The 26,966-nt window shown below is 45.6% G+C and overlaps 1 protein-coding gene across 2 annotated transcripts in view; it reads right to left on the minus strand.

The window, feature by feature from the left end:
• Window positions 1-26,966, minus strand: part of tnrc6ba (trinucleotide repeat containing adaptor 6Ba) — a 30,615-nt gene that overhangs the window by 3,038 nt on the left and 611 nt on the right. Inside the window, exons 2-21 of one of the 2 annotated variants that reach the window (XM_071898421.2) lie at window positions 22,389-22,475; window positions 20,674-20,695; window positions 19,730-20,173; window positions 16,488-19,541; window positions 10,408-10,572; window positions 9,544-9,743; window positions 9,217-9,291; window positions 8,440-8,640; window positions 8,079-8,198; window positions 7,733-7,858; window positions 6,145-6,315; window positions 5,136-5,249; window positions 4,792-4,996; window positions 4,337-4,504; window positions 4,022-4,168; window positions 2,911-3,054; window positions 2,251-2,343; window positions 1,221-1,427; window positions 840-907; window positions 134-273 (exon numbers count right to left, since the gene is read on the minus strand). In XM_071898421.2, the coding sequence (XP_071754522.2) occupies window positions 134-273; window positions 840-907; window positions 1,221-1,427; window positions 2,251-2,343; window positions 2,911-3,054; window positions 4,022-4,168; window positions 4,337-4,504; window positions 4,792-4,996; window positions 5,136-5,249; window positions 6,145-6,315; window positions 7,733-7,858; window positions 8,079-8,198; window positions 8,440-8,640; window positions 9,217-9,291; window positions 9,544-9,743; window positions 10,408-10,572; window positions 16,488-19,541; window positions 19,730-20,173; window positions 20,674-20,695; window positions 22,389-22,445 (5,921 nt within the window). In that variant the 5' untranslated portion in view covers window positions 22,446-22,475. The remainder of the gene's footprint in view (window positions 1-133; window positions 274-839; window positions 908-1,220; window positions 1,428-2,250; window positions 2,344-2,910; window positions 3,055-4,021; window positions 4,169-4,336; window positions 4,505-4,791; window positions 4,997-5,135; window positions 5,250-6,144; window positions 6,316-7,732; window positions 7,859-8,078; window positions 8,199-8,439; window positions 8,641-9,216; window positions 9,292-9,543; window positions 9,744-10,407; window positions 10,573-16,487; window positions 19,542-19,729; window positions 20,174-20,673; window positions 20,696-22,388; window positions 22,476-26,966) is intronic. The other variant, XM_071898422.2, reaches the window with a different exon arrangement.

Here is a 26,966-nt window from a genome sequence, read left to right on the forward strand (position 1 = left end):
TTTAATTACAGCGCCCACATTAAGCCAAAAAGTGACAACAGTTCGAAGACGCATCATCCCTCCAAATCACCTGAGACAACACGTGTGACGGACAGACACGGCTCAAAAACAACCTTAGATTTGTAAATCTTACATGTGGAGTGCGCTCTGGGCCTTGGCTGCTTCCTGTTTGGAGCTGTAGCGAATCAGAGCGGTGCCCTGGGTCAGGCCGAGGTGAAAGGTCAGCAGGGGGCCGTGCTGCATGCAGATGGTCCTCAGAGTGGAGCCATCGATCTGCAGGGACAGACAAGACGGACGACAGTGGGCTTAGTGGGACGAGAGGCGCGTGTGAAGGAATGAAATCCAGAGGAGTCTGAGTGTTTATGTGTCCATGTAGAGTTTTGTTGTGTGTGTTTACAGTGGGTAAATGTATAAAGTTAGATTATAGGAGTCTGGATTTTAATTCTTTATTTATTTTCTCTTCTTATACACTTTATTATCTCTTTTTATTTGTTTTTTATTTATCTTATCCTGTATTACTTATCTAATGTCTTATATACCTGGTGTAAAGCACTTTGAATTGCCTTTTGTACGAAATATGCTATATAAATAAACTTGCCTTGCCTTTACATGGCTTTGTCAGGAGGAGTAATTACAATTCCAGATGAAAAAAAAGATCAAAACAACCAAAACTCATTGAATGGAACATGTTTTTTCCCCATCACAGTTTTTTTTTTATACAAGAAAATTAACTTTTTGACTTGACTGAGCTGAAAGAAAATACATGTATGATGTAATCTTGTAACGTGAGTGTGTGTGTGTGTATATGTGTGTGTGTGTGTGTGTGTATGTGTGTGTACCTGTGGTGTGAGATTGCTGAGCACCAACCAGCAGCTTCCCCGGGAGCTGCCATCACTCCAGGTAGAGCCTGTGGCGAGAGAGAGAGAGAGAGAGAGAGAGAGCAAACAGAAAGAGAGAGAGAGAAAAAATGGAGCGAGAGAGTGAGTTTTCCATATTCCCTGTAAACACAATCCCTCCCTGTGTATTACCCACGGCTTCTCAAACGCAATAAATGATGAATAACTTTCCCTGTAGCTCGGCTGCTCCTCCAAATCAAATATAAATGGACTCGCAGAAGCAGCTGTGTTTTATCTCCCGCGTACATTTACGTCAGCTGAATATTTCAACGCGTGGTACGGCCGGACAAGGGAAACAACACGAGAAATGCGTTAAGGTCTTACCGGTGGAGCTCGAGCCGCCGCCCCAGCCCCTGGCAGCCAATCGCGGGGCTCCTCCCGACCAAGGGGAAGGCGACGGCTGCTTCTGACTGGGTAGTCCTGGAGGTGGGCGGGGCAGGTGGGTCTGGCTGCTGCCGCGACTGGCTTTCCAGGACTTGTTGTGGCCAATGGGCTCCGGGGGCCAGCTGGTCTTGTAGTCTGTGTACTTTGCTGTAGGGGGACAGGAAATACATGAGCCAAATTCAGTGAAACATCTGTGGAAACCCCAGTGACTCACACACTCAACCCTGTAACACTGAGATTCTGTGGTTGGTGAACGGTGCTGCTTGTCTGATTTCATCTATTGTGGGTTAGTACATTGTTCTGTTGACATCTGAATATGGGCTTCTGTATGAACGCTCACTTTGGATCATGACATCAAATCCAGTGAATTGATAAAATGCGATGCTGAAAAGGCGGAGTAAAATGTGTGCAGAGTGATAACAAAAGATGTCACATCCATTTTTGGTTTTCTTTCCATTGTCGTGTCTCATTGTCCTCCATGAAAAAGCCGGCTTAACCAAGCTCCAAAATGGTGACAAATGTCTCAAATGAATGATTTAAGATTTACTTGTTGTCATGGCAACGCTGACAAAATGCTGATTTGAGCATGTAGGTCACATGTCTCGGGATTCGATTGTGTACCGCATATCCAAAATTGGACAAAAAAAGCAACTGCAAGCAGCTTTTTGCTATTCACACGGATTAGGAAACATCTGATCTGTGTTGCATGTGAGGCAAAGAAAAACAGAACTGGGACAGTTTTAGCTGAAGTGTGAATGCAGCCTGAGATTTCATTCAGAGTTACGCTTGACTCAAACAAATGTTAATATACAGACAGTGAGAAAGAGGGAAAAGAGGGTGAGAGGGGGAAAAAGAAGAACAAGAGAGTGAGAGAAAGCAAGCGCAAGGTGTTACTTTGAGTGAGTTTCTGAACGGGCTGGTGTGTGTGTGTGTGTGTGTGTGTGTGTGTGTGTGTGTGTGGCGAGGTTACCTGAGTTGTGTGCGTTGTTGAGGGGGCTGTCTGAGGCACTGTAGGGCCAGGCACCAGGTGAAGGCAGCAAGGTGTTGAGGGGAGGGGTGGAATCTGCAGCAGAGGCACCAACAGACGACATTTATCATCACTTCACCATTTAATAACTAAAAACTATTCTGAAAATGAACTGAAAACCATTAAGTCTACTCTACAATGCTGATAAATTTGTCACAATAACATACAATATTGTGATCCATCTTCAAGTGTAGAGATTTGTTGCTTGGCCAACCTAAGAAACGTCTCTAGTTTCTTAGCAACTGACAGCTCTGAATGTGGCTGAGGCTGCAGCTCACTAATGTTAATTCCTTTCATCCTTTACCTTGGCTTAATTTAGTTTATTTGCAAAGTGAACATAGATGCAGAATGATAAAAACACAGATAAAATACAATGATAAAAAACATTGGAAGAAGACAAATGACTTCTCTAAACACCATGGGATTTAGAGAAACATCTCGCCCCAAAACAAAAGAAAGAAACAAGCAAGAATGACAACATGGCACATAAAATAATAAGGAAAATTACCTTCTGCTAAATATCTGATTATATTCTGGTACTGATACAATAGGAGACAAGGCAGCAGAGTGGTTAAGACCCACCCATGTTTCTGCGGTACTTACCAGTATTATCTTGTAGCAACTGGTGCTCAGTGTCATTGAGGCTGGGGGAGCCCGTGTTTCCCATCATGCTCCCTGGGGTCATGTAGGGGTCAGACTCGGGGTCGACACGGTCGATTCCCTTCCAGGGAACGCCAGGCTGGAACTCTGGGAAGGACACAGACATGCGGTAAGGTGAGCCTGAGGCCAGTTTGTGAAGGTAAGAGGTAAAATATGACACGCTCAACAACATTAGACACGCTGAACCTCAACACTTTATCAACTGCAAAGAGGGGAAACAAGAAATTCCACAGTTATCATTTCATTTCCACTCCATAAACATTAAAGAGGCAGAGAGAAAGCACTCCTGCACTGCTGAGCTCCTAATATCTAAAATCTAAATTTAATAACACATCACTTACAAAAAAAGAGTTAAAAAAAAGAAAAAAGCAACAGCAATATTTTGACAAAAGGTGTCATAGAAAACGTGAAAAAGACATTTTGATTTTGTCACGTTTGCATTGAATTCCTAGACAGTAACAATCTCAGAATTCCACACTTTTTCTTGACCTTAATTCCTTGATTTGATTTGAAAATTTGGGTATTCAGTATGATAGTCATCTTGCCCCTACGAACTGCCATATCACTCTATAGATGAAGGTCATTCTTCACAGCAGCAACAACAACAATCAGAATATGTGAGACGACAGCGGTCTAAAACCACAGAAAATGTGTCGTCATATGAGGGCAGTACAACAAAATTCTTCCAGACATTTCATATCTTTTTTGTGCAATTTTCAAACTTATCATGACCTGGAAATTACCAAATTCTTTTTCAATACATTTCCAGCCTTTCCAGGAGTATGTAGGAACCCTGATTTACCTTCACCAAGGGCAACAAGTATGCAGTAACTATGTTATTCACACTAAAAATACTTTTCCTTTCCCAAGAATTTTGAAGTTTATTAGAAAGTTGATCTGGGGTTAATATCGTCGACATTTCTCCTTCACTCAATATTTTAATCGCTCAGGAATCCAGGATATCACTGTAATTATAATTTTTTTCCTAATTGGTTGAATGAGGGTAAAATAAAATGAGATTTCCTCTGTCGGTGAGTTATTCTGAGCCACTCACCAGGGGGCCAGCTGGGCGCGGTCGTAGCCTTGGAGCTCATCTTGTTGCCGGGGGTGCGATGCCAGTGATCGCCCAGCCCGTCTCCAACCATCATGTCGTACTGAGAGTAGGGCGACCCGCCCGGCATCTTCATGGGGGTGACGGGACCTGGGCGGGTGTCAGAGGGCGAGGATGTGTTACATCAACGAACAACAGATGGGCTAACAGCTATTCACCCTGATATGTGACTTCACGTCTAATCTCATTAACAAGCGATCTGCCTCACTCTCACCAAATAGATGAGTCAGAAAAGTAGAAATCAAAAAGATATCTTACCATTTTTGTGGAGTGCGCTCTCGGGTGGGGAGGGGTCTGGGGGCGAGTGTCCCTCCATCATCCATTTGAAACGGGACTGTTGCACCCCCAGGTCCTTCATGCCCCCGGGACCCCCCACCACGGGACCCCCGAGGTCCAGACCCGACAGGTTGACGCCAGAACTAAACCCTGTGAGAGAGAGAGACAGAGAGAGAGAGAGAGAGAGAGAGAGAGAGAGAGAGAGAGAGAGAGAGAGAGAGAGAGAGACATTGTAAAATAGACTTAAAATCATTCAGGTTTTTATCATTTTTAATCCTAACAATTTAAAGTAATAATTTGCAACATTTTCATATAAATAAATGTATGTAGCCAGTTGATGAAAGCTTTTGCATTTGCTGTTCTAAACCCACATCTCTCCCACAAGGCTCGCTCCGATTAATTAATGTGAATCAATCGATCGAGGGCCAAATGCTCACCGGAGTACGGCCCGTGTGTTTTCTGGTGCAGGTCGGCCACAGAACCCGGCAGGCCAGGGTGGGGCAGGGAGTCAGCGCCGGGCAGTTTGGGACCCCCTCCGCCTCCTCCACCAAGGTGGGAGGGGGAGAGTTTGGAGCTGCCGCCGACACCCCCGACCTGCTGCTGCTGCCTCTGCTGCTGCAGCACCGCCATGATGCGGGCCAGCTGGGGAGTGACGACAACACAAAGAGTCAGCAGGTGGCAAAACAGTGTGGATGTACATGTACTTGTATTCATCCATGATCTGTAGAGGTAAGAAATGGAGTTGAGTGTGTGATGTGTGTGTGTGTGTGTGTGTGTGTACCTGTTGAGGGTCAGCCTGCTGGCGTACGTTCGGCGTGAACTTCCTCTGGTTTTGCAGTAGCTGCTGTTGCTGTTGCTGAGGCTGCTGCTGCTGCTGAAGGAGGAGCTGGCAAGCCTGAAGGAAGAAATAATGACAGAAAAAAGAGAGAAAGAAACAACGAAAGAAAGAGTGAGGCAGCCAGAGAAAGAAATGAATGCACTATGTACAACAAGGAAAGATAACCACCACTATATTCTGGATATATGATAATCGTTACGCCAGGATCACACTTAATACGTTGGATGTGTTACTTGCCGATGGAAGTTTGTTAATTTCTAATTTAGAGAAATAGAGAGAGTTTGTTACTGCTGCATCATTCTGTTACAGATGCACAGTGTTGCGATAATAGTGTCGCAATGCGCTAAAGCTAAAGCTAAAGCTAAAGCTAAAGCTAAAGCTAAAGCTAATGTAGTTTACCCATTTCTTTTTGCTACCTCTCTGGAAAGTATTCATGATCATAACATTTGGGCAGTGAGTCAGAGTTAAAACAAAAGTTTAACGATAATGTCTTATCAGTTTCATCTCAATACATTTGCGTCACAGGATGCACACATTTGTGTTTGCAGATGCAGTTTGCAAATGCATTTTGGTGTGATCCTGACATTACAATTATGTTCCTAAAACATTTGATAACGGCAGGGTTCCTACACAGTTTCAATTTGTAAATTCCACACTTTCTCATAATTTGTTGATTTGAAGATTTTGTTGGTGTTCAGTGTGATTTATGCTGATAGTCATATTACTTACATCCCTACTAACTATGCCATATCACTCTATCCATTAAGATTATTCTTCAAAGCAACAAATATCAGAATATGTGAGGGGACTAAAACCACAGAAAACTTCTTTGTGCAACTTTCAAACCTCCGAGACCTAGAAATTGCCAATTCTTTTCCATACATTTCAAGACTTTTCAGACCCGTGTAGGAACCCTGTAGTGAATTAAGAGAAGTATTGAGTTGTTCCTCACCAGTTGAAACTGGATGTGAGGTGGGTAGATGCTGCTGAGCATGGCAATGTGCTGGGGGGACAGCTGCGGAGGGAACACACCTCCCCCGACTCCTGCCACTCCTCCCACGCCGCCAACACCGCCCACGCTCCCGCTGGGAGGGGGCATCTGCTTCAGCATGGAGCCTGGCACCTGGGGACAGACGCAACAGAAGGCACACCTGTTACCACGGAAACCTGGAGCACGCAACGCCCGGTGCTGTAACCACTAGCGACGACATTAGCCTACTGCTTCCCTCCAACTGACATCGATTCCTTTTGATGTTCTTGTTAGTCTGTGTTAACAACTGACCCGACCTGAGTGAGTGAGTGAAATTGATCCAATCCCTGGAAAACCACATGCGTTTGACATAATTGTATTCCTTAGAAACAAGTGGGGAACATGATCAATGTTGTGCTGAAGAGTGATTGCGCTCTCTAGGGACGGCACTGACTACCAGACGCAGCCAGCAGACGCCTTAAGCTCATATACAAAGAACCAGACTATTCTGCCAAAAAGCTCACAGCACAAACACAACTGTTTGTAGTTTTTAATATCGCTTTGTGCACACACAACCTGGGAATATGCTGATTCAAGTTCGTCCTATGTAGGAGGTCCAATGTCAGTTCACAACAGACCCATTGACGCAGGTGGAGTTCCTTATCTGTCACTTCTCTGTGGCTGTCACCTTATAATGTCATCAAAAGCAAGCGTACATCCTGTGTTCAAAATGTCAGACGAACTTACAATCCCCATATTTCTCAGTGAACACTGTTCTCTAAACTTGCTTCTTTGTTGTTGTTGCTACAAAGTCTCCATGTTGTAAACACTGCCCTTGCATAAGATGCTTTTTATGTCACACTCGTGCCAGATAATCAAACCAAGGAGGTGTGGCAACGTGACACCAACCTGAGCACTGAACGTTCACACCTAGCAGAGCACAGATGGACCCAGGTCTCATGTTGCGTTCACGACATGTCAGATTTATCGTAAATATGAGCTGCCGACTGGGAAAATGTTCACATCGGCCACCTAGAGTAAACTGAAAGCAGGACGTGGGAAGTTTTTGTAGGCTTTGATATCTCCCACCTGGCGTCACAAATTGCTGAAGTGTGTCAACACAGGCGGCGAAACATGACAGTGAATCCACCAAAGTCGGTTTCCTTTGCTCCTCAAGGAATTTCATAAGAAGTTAATAACAGTTGATCGTAAAAACCTGTTGATAACAATAGGGAGGGGCCAGACAATTGCCCTTACGATCGGCATCTTAGATGTTCCAGTGAGTTTAGCACGTTAACGCTTTCAAGTTGTAGTAACAAGATGTCATCCTGTTCTACCGCTTCTTCCTATATGACCTGAACGCAGCATCAACCCTGAATGTGAATTTCTGCTTTTTATTGGACAGTTAACAGCTGAGAGAAATGGGAAAGAGTGAGGAGAGAGAATCGTATGACATGCAATAAACATCCCACATACTTCATGTGTCAACAGGCGATGTGGAAGGAGTAAAGGTGTAAAACATATAGTGGAGGAACACCAATCAGCAAAATAAACACACAAGCTTTAGTACCTGCGGTGACAGGAACTGATGAGGCACTTGCGCTCGTATCCCTGGGGACTGGTTCATGGGTGGGACACTTGGCTGGTGTCTTGACTGGGGCATCCCTCCACCGCTGCCAAACATATTGTGACCGCCCTGAGATCGAAGATGGAAATTAAAAAACGTGTTGTAGAACCCGTGGCAGAGGGGAAAGAGACATGAAAAACACACTGATACACAAGACAACGTCGAACTAGAGGAGGATAATTCGGAGGTAAATTTGTATAATTATCTTATGAAAGAATGGAAATCTACAAGAACCGATTTCTATGGGGTAAAGATGGCAGGACGGAAACAAGAGGAGCTGCAGTCTTACTTGTCTAAGGGGGATAGTGTGGTTGAAGAGGGGATGGGACTTGTAGACAGTGGGTGGAGAGTACAGAGAGCAAGGACCCTCCTCCCCAAGGCACCCATCCTGATTGGTGAAAGGCAAGGTCTGTCACAGCGACAGCCAATGGAAGTTGCCCAATTTGAGGTGTAGTAGTAGTAGTGGTGGTGTTGGAGGGGGGGTGGGGAGTGGGACGAGACAAGGAGAAAGGGTGCAGACCAGAAAGGAAAGAGAAAGGCAAAGGAAGAGAATCGTAGAAGGAAAGAAGAAAAAGACAAAAGAGTTAACTAGACATGAGAAAACATATAACAGACAAAGACAGACTGCTAACGTGGCAGGAAGGAGGCACCTTGTCATAGTAGGATCCAGCATCCCCAGGTCCTGCCTCTTTGGAACCAGGCGAACGATAAGCCATCCCCACTCCTCTTCCTCCCTTTCTCATGTCTCCATTGTAATCGTTCATTCCCATGCCTCTCTTCTCTGCATCCATCTTCTTCTCCTGGTGGGAACCCGGAGCCAAGTCCATGTTTCGGCCGCTGGGATCATCACCCTGTGCAGGAGAAAAGGTCATCATCATCATCATCATCATCATCATCATCATCATCATCATCATCATCATCAGGTAGGAAATTACCACCAGTTAAATGCCTGTAAGTTGTGGCTGGTAAGTTTTTGGCAGGTAACTAACCATCATTTAGAGGTCCTGCTTTAGTCTAAAAATCTATCTGACAGGTAAAATAGTCAATAGTGACATTTTTTCCCCCGATCATCACCATGACTGGTGTAATACAGCCAGCCTGCCAGTGACCCAGATTGCCTCACACTTATGAAATCTGTTGACACGTGGCTCAGTATTGCAGCTACACCGACACATTCATGTCATCAAGAAATTATTGGTTGGTTTGTAAGAAATCCAGAATAAATTCAGTGACACTGAATTGAGTCCCAATACCACATAATCTCCCAAATAGGATTAGCTAACAAAGTGGCTGGAAGAGATGATGAACTTACCAGCCACAGTCAAAATGTACCAACATTTGGCTGGTGGAAATATCCTTACCTTGCTCTGCCGCAATAGCACTAAGGTAATAAGTAAAACAATAAGAAAATAAATCTTCCGTCTTACCAGCAGCCCCATGTTAGAGAACTGTCTGTTGATGGGGTTCATCCACGAGTCTCCTCCTCCAGGTTTCAGCGGACCCTGATGGACAAACAGAAGAAGTAGAGATAATGATATCATCTTTTCCAATTTTTTTTTTACTGAAACAAATGCAAAACTGGGCATCTCCATATTAATTTTACAGTGGATCCTCACCCAACACAAACTAAAGCTCTCTCTTTTATGTCATTATTTCGATCAATTATTTATTCTTGGTCTTTTTTCACAAGAAACCAATGAAAAGAGTGATATTATCAGGGAATCCAGCTTATTTTCCCCCCCAAAGGAACCCACCTTGTTGATGGGCTTCTTCCCAGTGTGGCCCCCCTGTCCCCAGCCCCCGTTGCTTCCCTGTCCCCAGGAAGAGCCGCTTCCTTGGGAGCCGGCGCTGTTCCACATGCCCCCTCCCTCTTCCTCCTCCTCCCAGCTCGAGTGACGGGTGGCGGCCACAGAGCTCTCGTTCTCCCCCCAGCCATCTTGCATAGACTTTGAACCTGCAGGGGGAAAACAACTCCTGGTTGATGCTGTGCATAAGCAATAAGTAGATTCAAAATTTGTTTCCAAGAATGGCAGAAGAATCACGACTCCATGGACCAACCCAACACAACTGACCCAAACCAATCACATTTTATCATTTTATCTCACTTGTACATCAAATTCAAAGACTTTTTCAATGACTTTCAATGTAGTTGGGTAAAAATTGGGAAAAAATTGTCAAAATTGTGTTTTGGGTTAAGACATGACATTGGTCAAAATTAGACAAGCCTAATTTGAGCCTAATGAGCTTATAAACTAAAGAAATGCTGGTGACATCATTCATTATGATTCATTTATTTTAAAACTGCAGCTGAATCAAACAAATCGCCATCACAGGGTTTTTCCTCAGGATGTGAAGTGTTGATCCTCGGACAGAGAGAGAGAGGAGGCATATTGATGAATTTGGGTGCAATGTTTTACTGAAATAAAAGGCCATCCATTGATTTTCAAAAACTATTTTATATTTCTCAAGTCTACAAAAATCTACAAAGGATCAAGGCCTGTGGGAGCCCCGTTTTATTCTGGTCATGAAGAAAAGAAATGCAATTCAAGGTAAACTCATTTCCAGCTGTCTCTCGCCCATGGAGAACATCTGCTACATTTTTTCCTTTGTTTCCTAACCAGATTTGATGGGGTTGGGAGAGGGGTTGCCCCAGCCCGCGGTCTTCCCTGCAGCCTCTTCATGGTCTCCCCAGCCGGTCGGGGCTTCAGTGGGCTTTCCCCAGGCTGCCGTGCCGTTATCTACTGTAGGGCTGGCGGGAGAGGTACCGCCCCAACCTGACGGAGCTGGAGAGACACAGGGACAGCATCGGTTAGAACAGGGATAACTGATAGAAACCCCATAGAGAGGGACATCTAGGGGGCTAGGACCCAACTATTTCCCTTGAGCAAGATAAAGGCTGAATCCCAATGTCCAGACTCCAGACTGAGGCCTCACAAACTTCGGTTTACGTAGTGTGACGTTGCCTGAAGTGCTCAGCGTGTTTACGTGAGTTTCAAGAGTACGTAAAAGGGTGAAATGGTTGAACTCCTAATGTTACTACTTCAGTGAAGCAGTGCAGAGCAACCCTTTAGCTAATAAGCTGCATTAAGAGCTACATCCATGGGCGGAAATTACGGGGGGGACAGGGGGGTCCGGACCCCCCCTTCCTAGGAAAAACAGAGAGTTGTCTCCCTCAATATATCATTGTAAACATAACTATATAATTTTAAATAATATTATAATATGCATTGAAAGCACTTGTGCTAATTATAGACGCAAAACAATGCGTTTTTAAGTTTCGAAAGATTGCGTCCCCCCCTCATACGCCTCACAGTGGTTTGGTCCACTGCCTACCTGCCTCCCCGAACCCCCACACACACACATTAGCCCTCGGTACGAGTGTCTGTGGAGGATCTCTGGAAGTGTCAGTGGTGGCTGACCTCCAGTAAGTAGCTACTTTGCAAAGGTTAACTTAAAACAAAGGATATGTCAGACATTTTTCTTTACTTCTACCACTCAGTAGAATAAAACACATTTACAATTGTAACCAGACTACATTTTGTTTGCTCCATTACCTCGCGGTTGAATCTTGTGCGTAAACGCGGCTGCCATATTGGTACGGGGCAGCCGCGCCTCCTAATGCATGTATGTCTATGGAGGCAGGAGGTCTATCCACAATTAAAATCATCATAACTCACTGAATTTTCAACTGATTTTCAAGCGGTTTGGTTTGTTACAAATGCCAGACGTGTATTTATGATACAGGATACTTGGTTAAATTAAAATGTGGGTTTTCATACCAAAATACTTTATCTTTTGTAGATGGTAAGAGTAATATTTCTATAATATAATATTGAGATTAACTTACCCAACGTAATTAGGTTCTAAGTATATTCTTTTTTTCTTACTGCATGTAAAATGGCTGCCACTATGTAATTTTGTTTATAATTTTGGAAATAAATGAAGACTTAATTCATAAAAAAGACATAATTACAACAAACATTATGTTAAAATATGAAGTAAGTTTCTGGCAGGCTTCATAGCGTTCTGGACTTAACATTCTGGACAAAACATTATAGATCTGCTTTTTCGGGAAAACTAAATCTAATTATATTAGCTTTTGTTCAGTTAATGGGTGTTGCTTCTCTCCTACTACTGTAAATAACCTGCATGCTGTGTGTGTGTGTCTATTTGTCAGCCAGCCAGGTCAGTTAAAATGGCAGAGAAAAGAAAAACAGACATCCGATCATTTTTCAGTGCACCGAAACGCCAAGTAAGTAGAAAGACCCCTGTAATATCAAAGGCAATTTGATAAAATCTGCATAAGAAAGGAATGAAAGTGCTTATGGAAAGGTTTCATAATAGTGCCATTAGACAAAGGCAACACAGAGAACAGAGCTGGGCACAGAGAGGCAGGGACAGTCAGACAGAGGCATCTCTGAGGAGTCTCAGGTAAGTTTGTTGAGCTTTTGTTTATCAGTGTTATGAAATAAAGAGCCCTCTCTTATAGCTCATATATCTTATAGCTATCTACAATAGTCTTGCTGTTGTGTTGAATTGTGTTTTGGGTAGTTATGAGTATGGAAAACACCTTATTTCTATTCTAGGAGACAGACTGTTCAGAGTCAGTGAGAGTGGTGGAACGGTCAGAGCCAGGGAGAGAGCATGAGACTTCAAATGACCCTATTGCCAGCACCAGCACAGGAGACAGGGTTATAGTTCAGACCTTAGTGACCGCACAAAGCCACACCAACCACATCCCCAATGTATAGAAACACAAACTCTTGCTAACAAGTCGTTGACATTCCAAGAGAAATGGGTTCGAGACTTTCCACGGCTACATTACAGTCCATCAGTGAAAGGAGTCTTGTGTTTTTACTGCAGCAAAGGATTTTCAAACCAATCCTCTTTTGGACAAAGAGCTGATGCTGCTTTCATTAGTGCAGGCTTCAGAAATTGGAAAAAAGCCATTGACAAATATTCACAGCACACCAAAACTCCCAAGCCCACCGCCACTACGTGACTGTGAGCGCACATCAGCCGAATCCAATCAGTGCCCAGTTATCCAGCGCATGGGGTGAACAGCAGGAGGTGGCACGGCATTGCTTAAGAAAAATTGTTAGTTCTGTGCGGCATGTGGCAAGACAGGGACAAGCCTTAAGAGGCCACACTGATGAAAGTGGTAATCTATATCAGCTCTTGAAACTTAGGGCAGAAGAGGATGATCCCATTTTACTGAAGTGGTTAACAGAGCGTACCATAATGTACACAAGCCCCAACTCACAGAATGAATTTCTGAACATCATGGCCAATACAGTAATTCGAGGCATCGCAACTGAAATTAGGTCTCTTCCCGTTGTTCAATTTTCAGTCATTGTTGATGGTACTCAGGATGTTTCTGGTGCTGAACAGGAGAGTGTCTGTCTGCGCTATGTGGACCATGACCTTGTCCCACACGAGGAGTTTGTTGGGCTATACAGGGTGTCTGAGACAACAGGCCAGGGCATTGCAAAGGTGGCAGCTGATGTGTTGTTGAGGCTCAATCTGCCCATGTCTGGCTTACGTGGGCAGACTTATGATGGTGCCTCAAACATGGCAGGAAAGTACAGAGGTGCACAGGCAATACCTAGGAGGCAGCAGCCATTAGCCCTCTATGTGCATTGTGGTGCACACTGCGTCAATCTGATTACACGGGCTGGCTGCTCGGCCTCCCCACTGATCCGGGACTGCCTTTCTTGGGTCCACCAGTTGGGCATCCTCTTTGGCCAGTCAGGAAAGTTTAAGAGCATTGCTATGTCCGAAAATACACCTCTGACCACCCTGAAACCACTACGCCCTACAAGGTGGATTGTGTGGAATTCTGCTATAATAGCTGTGCTAGGGCAGTATGAGCGGGTACTCGGCAGCCTAGAGGAGATGGCAAAAAGCACATCTAAGACAGCTTCAACTGCCAGTGGCTTATTTGAGCACTTCAGCTAAGGTAAGACTGTGTTGGGCCTCACACTTGCCTCTGCTGTTGTTGGAGAGCTCGAATGCCTAAACATTTCACTGCAGAAGAAAACTCGAGGCTGCAGTTTGTGTGCGGTCTTCTCTTCAGGGAAAGAGAAATGACAAGAGCTACCTTGCACTGTACGAGAAAGCTAAAACATTGGTTGACTCCATTGAATCCACTGACTCCAATGAGATGACACATTCAAGACGCCTTGCTGGCAAAGCAGTGGATCACTACAGGGCAGAGTTCTTCAAAGTGTTGGATAGTGTAGAGGTTCAGTCTGGTGACCGCTTTGACCAGGAGAGTCTAAAGGTTCTGCAAAAGGTAGAGAGTGCGCTCCTCACTGGGGAATTAGATGATTCTCTAGATCAGTACCCGGTTCTCTCTCCGTGCAGTTGCCCCTCTTTCGCAACAAATACCCCCGTAGCAGCAGTGGAGAGGCAGCAGAGGTCCTCAGGGGGCTGCCAGTGGAGGTGCGGGGGTTGTTCGACCAAGTTGAGGTTCTCATCAGAATTTTGTTGGTGGTGCCAGTGTCTTCATGTGAAGCTGAGAGGAGTTTTAGTGCACTGCGCAGGTTAAAGTCTTGGCTACAGGCTAGTATGGCCCAAGACAGACTGAACAATATAATCGTCTGTCATGTACATAAAGAGAGGCTGGACAAGCTGAACATGAAAATTATCTGCTAGGAATTTGTTGGATCCAGCGACACCCGAAGAAATACGTTTGGTTCGTTTAGTAGCTCAGCTGCTCCTATGAGGCAGAGAAAAGTTTTAGTGTGCTAGACATTGTGCTTTAGTTTTAGTGTGCTACACAGCTATAATAGAAGTTTTATTACACAATACAGTACAGTTAATGTACAGTTAATTTATTTTTATTTATACAGTTACAATTTATAATTTAAATTTATAAAGTATTGTGCATATTTAAGTTGCCCTACATTTGGTGGCATAATTGTCCATAACTTGTTTTGAGAGACACTACAATAAATAAATATTTTTGAAGAATATTTTGTTTGATTTAGTTGGGTTATTCATTGAAGTATTTCTTCTGCTTTTAGAACTGTACTTATTTTGAGCTTTATGTTCTTGTAAAGCTACTGTAGCGGACTCAGAGATTAGACCAGTGACACATATTTAATGACTACATAAATGTATCAGAAAAATATGATTACAAGGCAAATTCATACTGAAACCATCTTCGTGATGGTTCTCAATGGAGATTATTTTAGATGACATCACACCGTACTCATTGTAATTAGGAAAACTACACCCATATATGGTGTACCATTGTCACCTACTGGCCATTCTTGGTATTGCTGGTTGAACATACAAAAATATAAGTATAAGTATATATATAGGCTACTTGACTGATAAGGAACACTGCTATAACTATTATTATTATTACTATTAATATAATTATTTAAAACATTTAAACATGCTGGTACAACCCTTAAGTTATTTATCTATCAATTATCCAGTATACTGTATATAATAGTAATAAGGGTTTCCTCTATATACATTTAATACAACAGTACTTTTGGCGGCACCTTTGTTGTCCCCTTCAGGAATTGCTCTTGAGAAATTTTTCTGTTTATTGTCCCCCCCAACAGTGAAATGAAATATCCGCCCTTGGCTACATGTGAAATCGTAGCTAAGAGTTTTCTTGACGCATTTTATGTAATCCCATCAGTAATGCAATGAGCTTTGGGAAATCTCTCTCTCACAAAGTTAAATGTCAGCTTTCATGCTTCTAAAAAGTCTGCTACTTGGTCTCGCTGCTGCTTTGAAGGATGTTCCAGTTTCTGCTGTGTTATGTGTCCGACAGGCTGAACACACCATCGTCAGCCAGTTCCCTCCCCCGACCTTCCAGCTGTCTAAAATAACCACAAACTTTTTTTTTCCCTCTTCGTAGTTTTTTGACAAGTTCTTGGCTCGTGGTGGTCAGGCACATTGACTTGCTTTGCAGTTCTATTAGCAAACAGAGACGGTTCATTCGCAGAAATTGTGTTTATTTTACCACAGCTGTAGCTTCAGTTGGTGCGCCCACTCAAGCTACAGTATAGGGCTCTCATTGGCTGACAGTATCTTGGTTTTTGACATGGAACTGCAGAGATAGCATGCAGGTGTCTGGCTGAAAATGACCTATATTCTACTTCTATAACACCAAGACAGTGTTGATTTATGGAATTTCTATGTGTACAACGGTCTGAAAATCTCAGTCACCAACCAGGCTTGACTCAAAACATTAAGGACTCACCTCACACAACCAAACATTGCCCCTTATTTCCCTCCACAATAGGGGAATTGCTAAGACAAATGCTGGTAAGTTTTGGTAGTGCCTGAGCAGTTTGTCTACTCTACCAGACACTTATATAATAAATAAATATATATAAATACAATAACCATCCGTCAATTGGAGGTTCTATTCTTTTTAAAAAAATCTAGTTTCTGATAAAATAGTGAAAATGACTTTAGGATGTAAAAGCTGCTATGGTTGGTTGATCAAATAGTTTCCTGCCCTGCCCTTCCTGTCTTTCCTTGGAAGGGAGAGCCACAGAGAACTGAGAGGGCAATTATGGAGTGGTTGGTCTCTCCCTATGACTGAACATTTTGTGAAGAAAGAAATATTGAATTCAAATAAAATAATTCAACCTTCTACCATATGACACTTTCAAAATCACAATTTTTACTGAGAAAATGTGACAGAACAGCTCTTCTCGTCTCTTACCCATAGCTGGAGCTTTCCCAGATCCATGCCCAGTGTTGATGTCTCTGTTCCCCACAAGACCTGAAGCCTGTCTGCTGGGCTGCTGCTGTACTGGAGGTCCTTGCTGCTGCGGCGGTGGCTGTGGCTGCTGCTGCTGCTGCTGCTGCTGCGGCGGCGGCTGTGGCTGCGGCTGCTGCGGCTGCTGCTGCTGAGCCTGACCCTGGCCATGCAGCTGCTGGCCAGCGGGGGCGCTGTTCTTATCCCACAGGTTGACCGGCTTGTAGTTGTAATGGGTTGGGTCTCCCCATGCTGATGTTCCATCATCTATCTCGTTCTTCCTGCTTATGGACTGCGGCGAGGGTTCTTCCCAGCCGCTTGGTTCAGATCCACTTGCACTTCCTCCAGGGCCGCTGGGGATGGGCCCCGAGGTCCAGCCTGAGCTTTGGTTCTGATTCTGGGCTTGGGAGACGGGTTTCCGCCCCCAGCCCCCTTGCATAGCCCCTTGGTCCAGCGCTTGCTGCTGCTGTGGATGCTGATTGCGGGGCTGTGATTGTTGCTGTTGCAGTTGTGCCGGTGGGCCTTTGATGGAGCCCGACTGGCTGTTTGGCATCTGGTGCATTTTGTTTCCGCCACCATTCCCTCCACTCCAACTTTGATGGGGTTTGGACCCCATGTCCCCGACTCCACCCATCCCCCCTCCTCCGCTCCCTCCTCCCCCTGTGCCTCCTGCTCCCCAGGTCCTCCGGGGGGCGCCCTCATCCCAGCTCCCCCATGCACCCACATCTGAATCCCCACCTGAGTTTCCTCCTCCTCCACCTTTCCTCTCATCCTCCCATCCCCCTCCTCCTCCACTGTTTGATTTGGACTCTTGCTCTCCCCAGTTCCCACCTCCCCCGGCTCTCTGTCCTGAACCCCACCCACTTCCTCCTCCATCCCTTCCCCTCTCCTTCCATCCCCCTGTCCCTTTCTCCTCCTGACTCCCTCCCCAGCCTCCACTTGCTGGGTTACCCTGTTGTCCAACATCGCCCCAACCTCCTCCATTTCCTCCTCTATTGTCTCTCCACTCCTCATTCCCCCACCCTTTGGCCTGCTGGCCTTCCCCAGCTCCCATCCCTCCTCCACCCCAGCCTGTGGCCTTCCCCTGCTGGCTGTGTCCCGATCCAAGTCCCCCTGATCCCATACCAGCCCCAGTGGAGCTTACTGACCCAGATTGTGAGACGCCGAGATTCCTGGTGCTGGGGCCTGAAGGCGGCGGGGCCCTCCCAGACAGAGAGGCCCCACTACTGCTACTGTTGCTGCTGCTCTCCCAGCCCTCTCCAGACGAACCAGCAGAGGGAGCCAGGGAGGGATTGGCCCCTGGACCCACAGGATCAGTGATCGGGGCTCTGGGACCACCAGAATACTGAGAAGAGGAACCAACAGAAGATGGGTGTTTGGATGTAGCTGATGATGATCCACCTCTACTTCCTCCTGCATTTGCTTCGAGGTCCCAGGCCGTGTTTTGTCGGATCTGGGTCTGGCCCCAGCCCGTGTTGGACAGGACCCGGGGGTCCAGATCGGACCGGCTGAGCAGGTTCTGTAAGGCAGCTTCAGCGTTAGGTGGCGGGCGTTGGGTCCGTTGACCGCTTTGAGGCCCACTCCCGCTTCTGGAATTCCCGCCGCTGGACGAAGATCCTCCTCTTCCTCCCTGTCCTCCTGCTCCCCCGCCCCACTCCCCCGTTTCTCCCTCCCCCTTCTGATTGTCCCAAGCTCTGGTCATAGTGGTGGCTGTTGGGGAAGAAGAGGAGGTGGCAGGGGGATTGCCAGTGGTGCTGCCCCCACTACTGCTGCTGTTACTGCTGCAGGCTCCACCCAGTCCCTCCCCTCCTGGATTAGCTCCACCCATACCAGTGGAGTTCCCACCCCAGTCTCCACCAGACACCCCTCTCTCCCCTCCTGCTCCTGATGACCCCCACCCTCCCTGAGATACCCCGGAGGTTTGACCACTGCTTCCCCCACTTCCAGCGCTACCCCAAGTGTTAACCCCACTAGTGGAACCCGAGAACCCCCAACTTGAGGTCCCGTTATCCCCTTCAGCAGCTCCGAATCCCCCTGTGCCACCTCCTCCGCCCTCCCATCCGTCAGTCCTTGAGGCACCCGTTTTGGAGTTAGCAGCAGGGTAAGAAGGCTGGCCTCTCCATGAGGAGGCGAGGCTGTGGTCTCCCCCGCTGACCCCCCCTCCTCCCACACCACGGTCCATTCCTCCCCCAATCCCCTCCCCCCCTGCCATTTTTGGTCCTGCTGATCCGCTCTCCCACTTTCCCCCTCCCATCTCTCTGTCTCTGGATTGCATTTGGTGAAGTTGGTGCTGATGGGCGCTTGATTGATTCACAGATAAAGGTGGGTGACCCCCCAGCACCCCGACTGCCCCGGCTCCCACCCCCAGGCCCAGGGAGGCAGGGTTGTTGGCAGACAAAGACCCTCCGGGGCCCTGGTGATGGAAGGAAGACGGACCTCCTTCCCCTGCAGCAGCGGGCCCATCCTGCTGCACTAGGGCAGGCCAGGCCGAAGGGTTGGCATTTGGGTTGAAGTTGGCACCTGGAATCCCACTGCTGCCATCGATGGGGCCACCGGCGTCATGGCTCCCTGGCACAGCGGAGGCTTTGGAAAGTGAGGAGGGCTGCTGTAGCAGCGGCCCAGCTGCAGCTGCTGCATTCCCTCCTCCAAGATGACCCTGGGAGGCAGCCGTCCCCCACGCCACACCACCGGACGACTGCATACATTCATTGGGCAAAGAGAACGAGGAAGTGGGCGAGGATTGGTTGCCAGAGGCACTGATGCTGCTGTTCACAGGCATTCCGTTGTTGCCGCTGCCCCCACCAGCCATGGTGACTGAAGCTCCTCCCCCGTCACCGCCAGCGATGCTAGGCCACTCCTCCAGGTCGTTGCCATCGACAATCACCTTCTCCCTGCCCTGAGAGGAGGCCTGGCTGCCTGAGCCCGCCCCCCACATGGAATTTGCATAATTAGAAGTAGTAGTAGAAGCAGCGACTGATGATGAGGTGAGGGCTAGTGAGGAGGCAGCTGCACCGGAATCTGAAAAGGCAAATCCCACAACACAGAGACAATAAGGGTCAAGAAGATGGCACTTTGTGTTTTCAAAAGGCTAACATACAAAGCCTAATGCACTTATTGCAGAGACAATCACCTAAACAAATTTTGCATAGAATGCATCTATCCTGAATGTGACCTATGACATCCCATTCACTAACCCTGACATTTACCTGAGGCAGCAGCCATGTTTGCATTGGGGCCATCCCCTCCTCCTCCTCCTCCTCCCCCTCCCAGCAGCATGGAGGACAGTGGCGGCTGACCCCTCTTCAGTAGCACTTTATGGTCCTGCTGGCAGCGGAATCGCGGCGGCACTTCTCTCGGCATGTAGCGCTGCTGCTGAGGCGCCTGGGCACCACCGCCGCTACTCGTATTGCCGTTTCCAGTGGCACTGGGGCCGCCAGCGGTGGAGGAAGAACCGGTGGTGGAGGGGGGCTGTCCGTTGGCCACCGCCAGGCGCTTGGCATTGTTGCCGCCCTGTGATGGGGTGGCAGCACTGCCAGGGCCCGGGGTGGCTGGGGAGGGAGAGGCAGAGGGGGTGGGTCCAGGGCTGGGGGAGGCAGAGCTGCTCTGGGTGGCAGGAGACTGGGCTGACGCCGGCTTGGTCAAGTCTGGCACTACAGGAAGGGCAAGGCAGAGAGAGGAAGGGAGGGGATGAAATTCAGAACCATATAACCTGGTACATTAAAGGAGAACACTGCACAGTTAATTTTCTGTAAACATCACATTTCTGTTTAAGAATGAAGGAGATAGGGACAGGTAGGATGCTAGAAAAAATTCCCAGATGCAGATACAACTCTCTGTTTATTGTCATTTTGACAGAAAGGCTACTAGCAACATTTATAAACAATTTACCAAGACACGTTGATGGAAGCATAAGAGGAAATGGGGGAGTGTTCATTATCTAGCAACCTATTGGATAGTATGTTGCAGGAGCGGTGATACACAAAATGCAAAATACAACAATCACCACAGCCAACAAACTATCACAACTGAAAAAAATTGGAAAATACAGAAAATGATAAGTCAAGTTTGAGTAGAGAGGCAGTGGTGGTTTTGTGAACATAGCAACAACATAAACTGAACAACAAAACACAGACATCACTATGCTGCTTACCTTTGTTTTTTTGCTCTGCAACCTAAAATGAGCAGAAAAAAACACATCAGTTGTCAATTCACCATTTAATAAGACATCAAAGTCAGAATGCCGTGAATAAGTGACATGTCATTCATCCAACACGTCAAACCTCAGTAAAACAATGTAGGCTGAACTAAGCAGGAAAGACAGTGTGAGCATTTACAGGAAAGAATCCATGATGGTGGTTAGAGAAAGAAAAAAAATCTCTAGTCTAGGTGTGCCAGGTATAATAAATAATCAGTCCTCTATTCAAGATCCCTTAGCTGTTGAGACTTGTTGTGTCTTTAACAGTCCTCTGCTAACGCTGAGAGACGTAATCCAAACATAACTCAGGTCTCCAGAGTGTGACCATTTGGTCTTCTTTCCAGCAGTGCCACTTAATGTTTTCTTTGGTCATACCAGTGCGACTTAAAACCCAAGCCAGGTCTATAAAATCTTGATTCAGAATTTCCCTGAAGAAAGAAAAATAAAATACTAAAGCAATGTTTTGTGTTTTCTAAAAGGCATTAAAGAATGTAAGTGATTTCTCATGAAGATTAGTCCATAAGAACTCATCAGAACTTTTCACTCTGTTCTCGCATAAATCCCACTGGTTTGAATGACAGCTGAATGTAATAAAAAAAATAAATAAATAAAAATATGAACTGTAGTAGGTAAATACTAACCAATCTTGAGTGGAAAAAGATTTAAAAAGCATCATAATCAGCCAGAGGTGATATGGAGAGCTTGCTTTTGGTATTGAGGAGAAACACTTCCTGAAACTAATGTAGAACTGAAGTGCAAAAATATTGTAACTACGTGTTGAGTGCACATGTATGACCCAAAAGTGGTGAATACAACTGGGACAGTGGAAATTTTCTATGATAAACGTGTGTGATGTTTTGGGGGTGGAGAGCATGGAAGCCATGTCAACATCTGATGGTAAGGATGTATTATGTTAAATTCACAAATTTCCCCAAGGGGATTAATAAAGTGATATCTTAAATACTACTAAGTAATAAATAATATAGCTTATAAGGAGACTTTGAAGGCAAACAAATTATTAGAATTCACTTATTTATAGTTTTAAACTCTTCAACACTGACTATGGCAAACCAAAATCTAGCATGAAGAGGATGTGAACAAAACTGTGTATGGCTTTCTCCAACTGATACAGTGCAATGTCATGTTCTAGGGAAAACAACATTAATTTAAACAGGCAACATATTTCAACATCAATTACTGTGTGTGAAGCAGTGTCTTGACTAAACTATCCCCCTGCCACCACATTATCTGCTAGTGCCAACAACATATGCAGTTGGTGGAACCATCCTCCAATGGGAAAAGGTTAGTCTGGAGTCGTATAACTTTGTTTGTGGAGATAAGATGCTCAGATGCTCATAATGTCCCATAACCGGTTCTTCAGAAACCTAGACTGAACTATGCACATTAACGCTCTAATGTGGCCATTAAGCTGATGCCTTCATCCTAGAAAGCCCTTACATAACAGTAATGGCATCAGTTCCTTTTGATATAAAGGTACCGTGGTCATAAATTTAACTGTAGTGCTGAAAACCAATCATTAACATATTGCCAACTCAAACAACTCTCACACCTCCCAATAAAGAGCCTAAGTAGCACACCTAAACAGAGATGAATAAGACTTTTACTGAGGGAGTCTAATCAATAAACAAATGAACATCGAACATGCTTACCTTCTGAGAGGTTTCCCTTTTCCTTTTGTCGTCTTTTTTCCTTTTCTTGTCTTCCATGAACTACTGCTCCTGTCCTGATACTCCTTTCTAGAGGTGGAGAAAAGACGGACATATTTCAACATTTGGTCACACATTCACCCTTTAATCATCGAGTGTTTTCCTGGATAGTCATTGGCTTTTATCTGTAACATAAAACACTGCTCACATAACACAGGGCAACAGCGCTCATAGCAAAGCAGCGGAAATTAGGACGGCAAAAGGCAACATCACAGTCGCTACGTGGCCATGTGAGCTTCCATCAATGTGCATGAGCTACAATGGACTGCATGCTTGACAGGATGAATCAGCCATCAGGTGCTACAGCTAAGAATATTGCTGGACATGAGGGCAACAAACACTGTAATTATCCTCGTCGTAAGCATGCAGAAAACTGTAAGCTGATCACCCTCTATTTCAACCCTTTTAGACAGTTTACATAGAGGGGGGGGGGGAGGGGCTTTGGTCAGCTAACTTATATCTTGTCAACACACTGACAGAAGCTTTATACGGTTATGTAAACCAAAACAAGCACCAATTAAACTTTTGAAACCCAATCATCTCTTTAAATTATTTCTGAGCTGGAATGTGAGCATATTTTGAGGATTAGGCTCTTTATAATAATAACTTTATTTGTATAGCACTTTTCTAAAAACAATGTTTACAAAGTGCTTTACATACAATAAAACCCAAAAGCAGTGATGTGAAACTACCACAATGAATGATAGAAAAATAAATTTAAAAAAAATATATATACTAGAAAATAGGAATAAAAGGTAATATATGAGGTAAACAGGTACAACTAAAAACACACAAACAGAGATACAATTAAAAACAGATCGAACTTTACATAGAAGTGTGTGCCGAAAAAGAATTATAAAAAATAGGAATAAAAGGTAATACAAGAGATAAACAGGTACAACTAAAAAAACAAACAAACAAACAGAGATACAATTAAAAACAGATGGAACTTTAAATAAAAGTGTGCGCCAAAACACAAGAAAGCAATAAAATGGAGATACAGGTACAAGTAGGCTACACTACCGTTCAAGAGTCCGGAACCACCAAGAAATCTCCATGCCCCTGAAAGAGACCGATACCCCAACCCACCAGGGCAGCACCAAACCGATCAGAAATAGAGCCGAGACACTGACAATGCCACAAACCAATACTGTACCTCCACTCCAAACGACTGCTCCACTCCCCAAACCCCCGGCCCATCAAAGAATCCCCCATGCGCAGCAGCGGCAGCCCCGCAGACCCCAGGCACTCCAGCCGCCAGGCCCCCAAGACACCCGGCGAAGCCCCACCCCACCGGCGCAAACGGCCCACAGGGCATCCACCACGGAACCCACGATCAAGCCGCCCCCACAAAAGCCCGACAGGACCCAGACCGGGCGACCGCACCGGCCAACCCACCAGAGACAGCACCCGTCTCCACAAACCCGCCAGCCGCCCGCCACCCCGAGAGACGTAAGCCACCCCCAAGCACGACACCGCCAAGAAACTGAAGAAGACCGCCACACAAAGGTGCACACCCCAGCATGAAATCCCCAGCCTCCCGGCAACCCCATGCACGGAAACAGCCCCCATCCCCCAAAACAACAACCAACCGCCGAGTCAGGAGAGACGAGCACCGCCCCCAACAGACCGACCAGCAAAACCGCCCGATCCAAACCCCATCGAGCCCCCGCGGGAAACAGCCTGAACGCAAGGCCCGCGAGAAACGCCCCACAAGCCAATCGCACCCATGGCAAGCGCCGCAGGAAGCGCGCGGCGAAACCCCAACCGAGAATCCCGAAAGCCCGACAGCCAGAACACCCAAGGCCGGCAAAGATGTCACCACCGCAAACGGAGGACTCCCGATGAACAGAAAGTCCCAAGAACAGAACAGCCACCCGAAAACAGAGGCAGCAGTCCGCAACACCGTCAATGCCCCGGCTGCACTCCCCGACCAGTTCAATGCCACCCCAGCGAACAAAAGCACCACCAGCCTCCCCCAGGAAACACTAAGACCCCTCAGCGATTCCAAACTCCCGAACAGCAGTGCATAGGGAGTGATTCACATAAAAGCCTGTTTATATAAGTGTGTTTTTAGAAGGTATTTAAAAGATGAAACTGATTTAGCTAGCCTAAATCAGGCAGGTCATTCCAAAGTCTAGGCGCCCTAATAGAGAAAGCGCAGTCACCTTTGGTCTTGAGCCTAGACTGTGGAACAACCAAAAGGGCCTTGCCTGAGGATCGAAGGCTGCGTTCCGGCTCAAAAAGAGTTAAAAGGTCAGCAATATAGCTAGGGGCTAGACCTTTCTGTGCTTTAAATGTAATCAGTAAAATCTTAAAATCAATTCTAAATCTTACTGGTAGCCAGTGCAGATGTGTTAAGACTGGGGTAATATGGTCTCTACGTTTAGTGCCAGTTAAAATTCTAGCTGCAGCATTTTGAACAAGCTGGAGACGTGAGATTGATTTTTGACTGAGGCAGGTATAGAGAGAGTTGCAATAGTCTAGACAAGATTAAATAAAAGCATGAATTACCTTCTCTAAATCAGCATGAGATAAAAAATGACTTGATTTTTGATACATTTCTAAGTTGAAGGAAGCAGGACTGCACGACTCTCTTTACCTGCTCCTCGAAAGTCAGGTCACTGTCAAAAATCACTCCTAAGTTTCTGGCCACAGGCTTTATGTTAGATGATAAGTCACCTAGATCATGTAAAATAAGATTTCTTGCGTTGGGCTGCCCAAATAAGACTATTTCAGTTTTGCTTTTATTTAACTGAAGAAAGTTTTGTGACATCCAACAGTTTCTGAGAGTATTAAAGCAGTTGGGATCGTTATGTCTTAAGGGTAGATATAACTGTGTGTCGTCAGCATAGCTGTGAAAGGAAACATCATGCTTACGAATTATATGACCAAGTGGAAGCATGTAGAGGGAGAAGAGGATGGGGCCAAGAATTGAGCCCTGTGGAACCCCACAGGTGATGTCTGCTGTGGTCAACGATGACTTGCTTATTGTGACAGAGAAGGTCCTATTAGATAAATAGGATTTAAGCCAACTCAGTGCTAAGTCTGAGACGCCTACCCACTGTTCAAGGCGCTCAATTAAAATAGCATGATCTACGGTGTCAAAAGCTGCACTCAGGTCTAGAAGGATTAAGACTGAGCATTCTCCTGCATCTCCTGTGAGGAGGAAGTCATTACCTACTTTGACATGGGCGGTTTCTGTGCTGTGTAATGCTCTAAAACCTGACTGGAATTTTTCAAAAATATTATTATGGTTCAGATAAGATATTAATTGGGTAAAAACTTTTGATAAAAAAAGGCAGTTTAGAGATGGGTCTAAAATTAGTAAGATCAGATGCATCAAGGCTGGGCTTTTTAAGAAGAGGCCGAACTACTGCATGCTTAAAACTAGAAGGAAAAGTTCCTGTGGCCAGAGAACTGTTGACAATAGACAGAATACTAGGACCTACTGTGTCAAAGACATCTCTGAGAAATTTTGTTGGAACAACATCAGAACAGCAAGTAGAGGACCTCATTTGAGAGACAATATCCTTTAAAAACAATAAAGAAATTTTCCAACTCAACAGAGGAGTCCCTGTCAGCAGGTGAAATCTGACATCTTATATTTTCAACCTTCTGAGTAAAACAACTTCTCTGGAGGCTTCAAGGCTGTGGCTGGGGGAGGGGCTAATGACAGAATCTATGGCTTGGAACAGCACCTTAGAGTTGTGACAGTTTTTAGATATAAGGTCTGAGAAAAAAAAGCAGCTCTTGCATCCTTAACCATTTTCTGATATGTGAGCATTCGATTCCTCAAGATATCATGGAAGATCTGTAATTTATTAGCCTTCCATTTACGCTCAGCTTTTCTACATTCTCTTTACCAGCTATGGGAGCTGTGGAACAAGAAAGCACAGACCCACCCACCCACCCACACACACACACATACTCCTAGGGCAGAAAATATTGCACTGTCATTAGGATCCCCAATATATGAATGTGCAGTAAGCCCTAACCAAGCTTGTGGGAACTAAAATGTTGATGTATAAGCCTCGAAGAGAACAGACATTTTAAACACGTAAGAGCTGACAGTGCCTGTGTCTTGCACAGTTTCGATTCAGGGCCATAACTCTTCCAGCAGACAGGATTCAGGGAAAACGAACCTGGCATGTTGAAGCTTTACTAACCTCAGCTCAGGCCTGGCGCATCAGAAAACCACCGAGCTTCAGCCGTGATACACAGCAGCGTTACGAGCTGTCAGACCTGCCTTCAACGTTGCCCAACTGCCCTTCAAAACACTGCAGTGAGCTAGCTATCTGTTGTCTTGTCGATATTATAACCAGCTGGTCATCTACAGCATCCACGGCATGCTACAAATGGTTATGTGTTCACGAAAATCACACACAAGCAGATCATGTTAACTGAAGACAGTGATGCCACATACGTGCTCATGGACGTTGAAATTGCACTGCGTACAAACTGAAATAATCAGTTTTAACACTCCTGCCCTTACAAGTTAACACAAGCAGCAAGCTTACT

The sequence above is a fragment of the Centroberyx gerrardi genome, chromosome 20 (assembly GCF_048128805.1).
Source record: "Centroberyx gerrardi isolate f3 chromosome 20, fCenGer3.hap1.cur.20231027, whole genome shotgun sequence".
Classification (NCBI taxonomy): Eukaryota; Metazoa; Chordata; class Actinopteri; order Beryciformes; family Berycidae; genus Centroberyx; species Centroberyx gerrardi.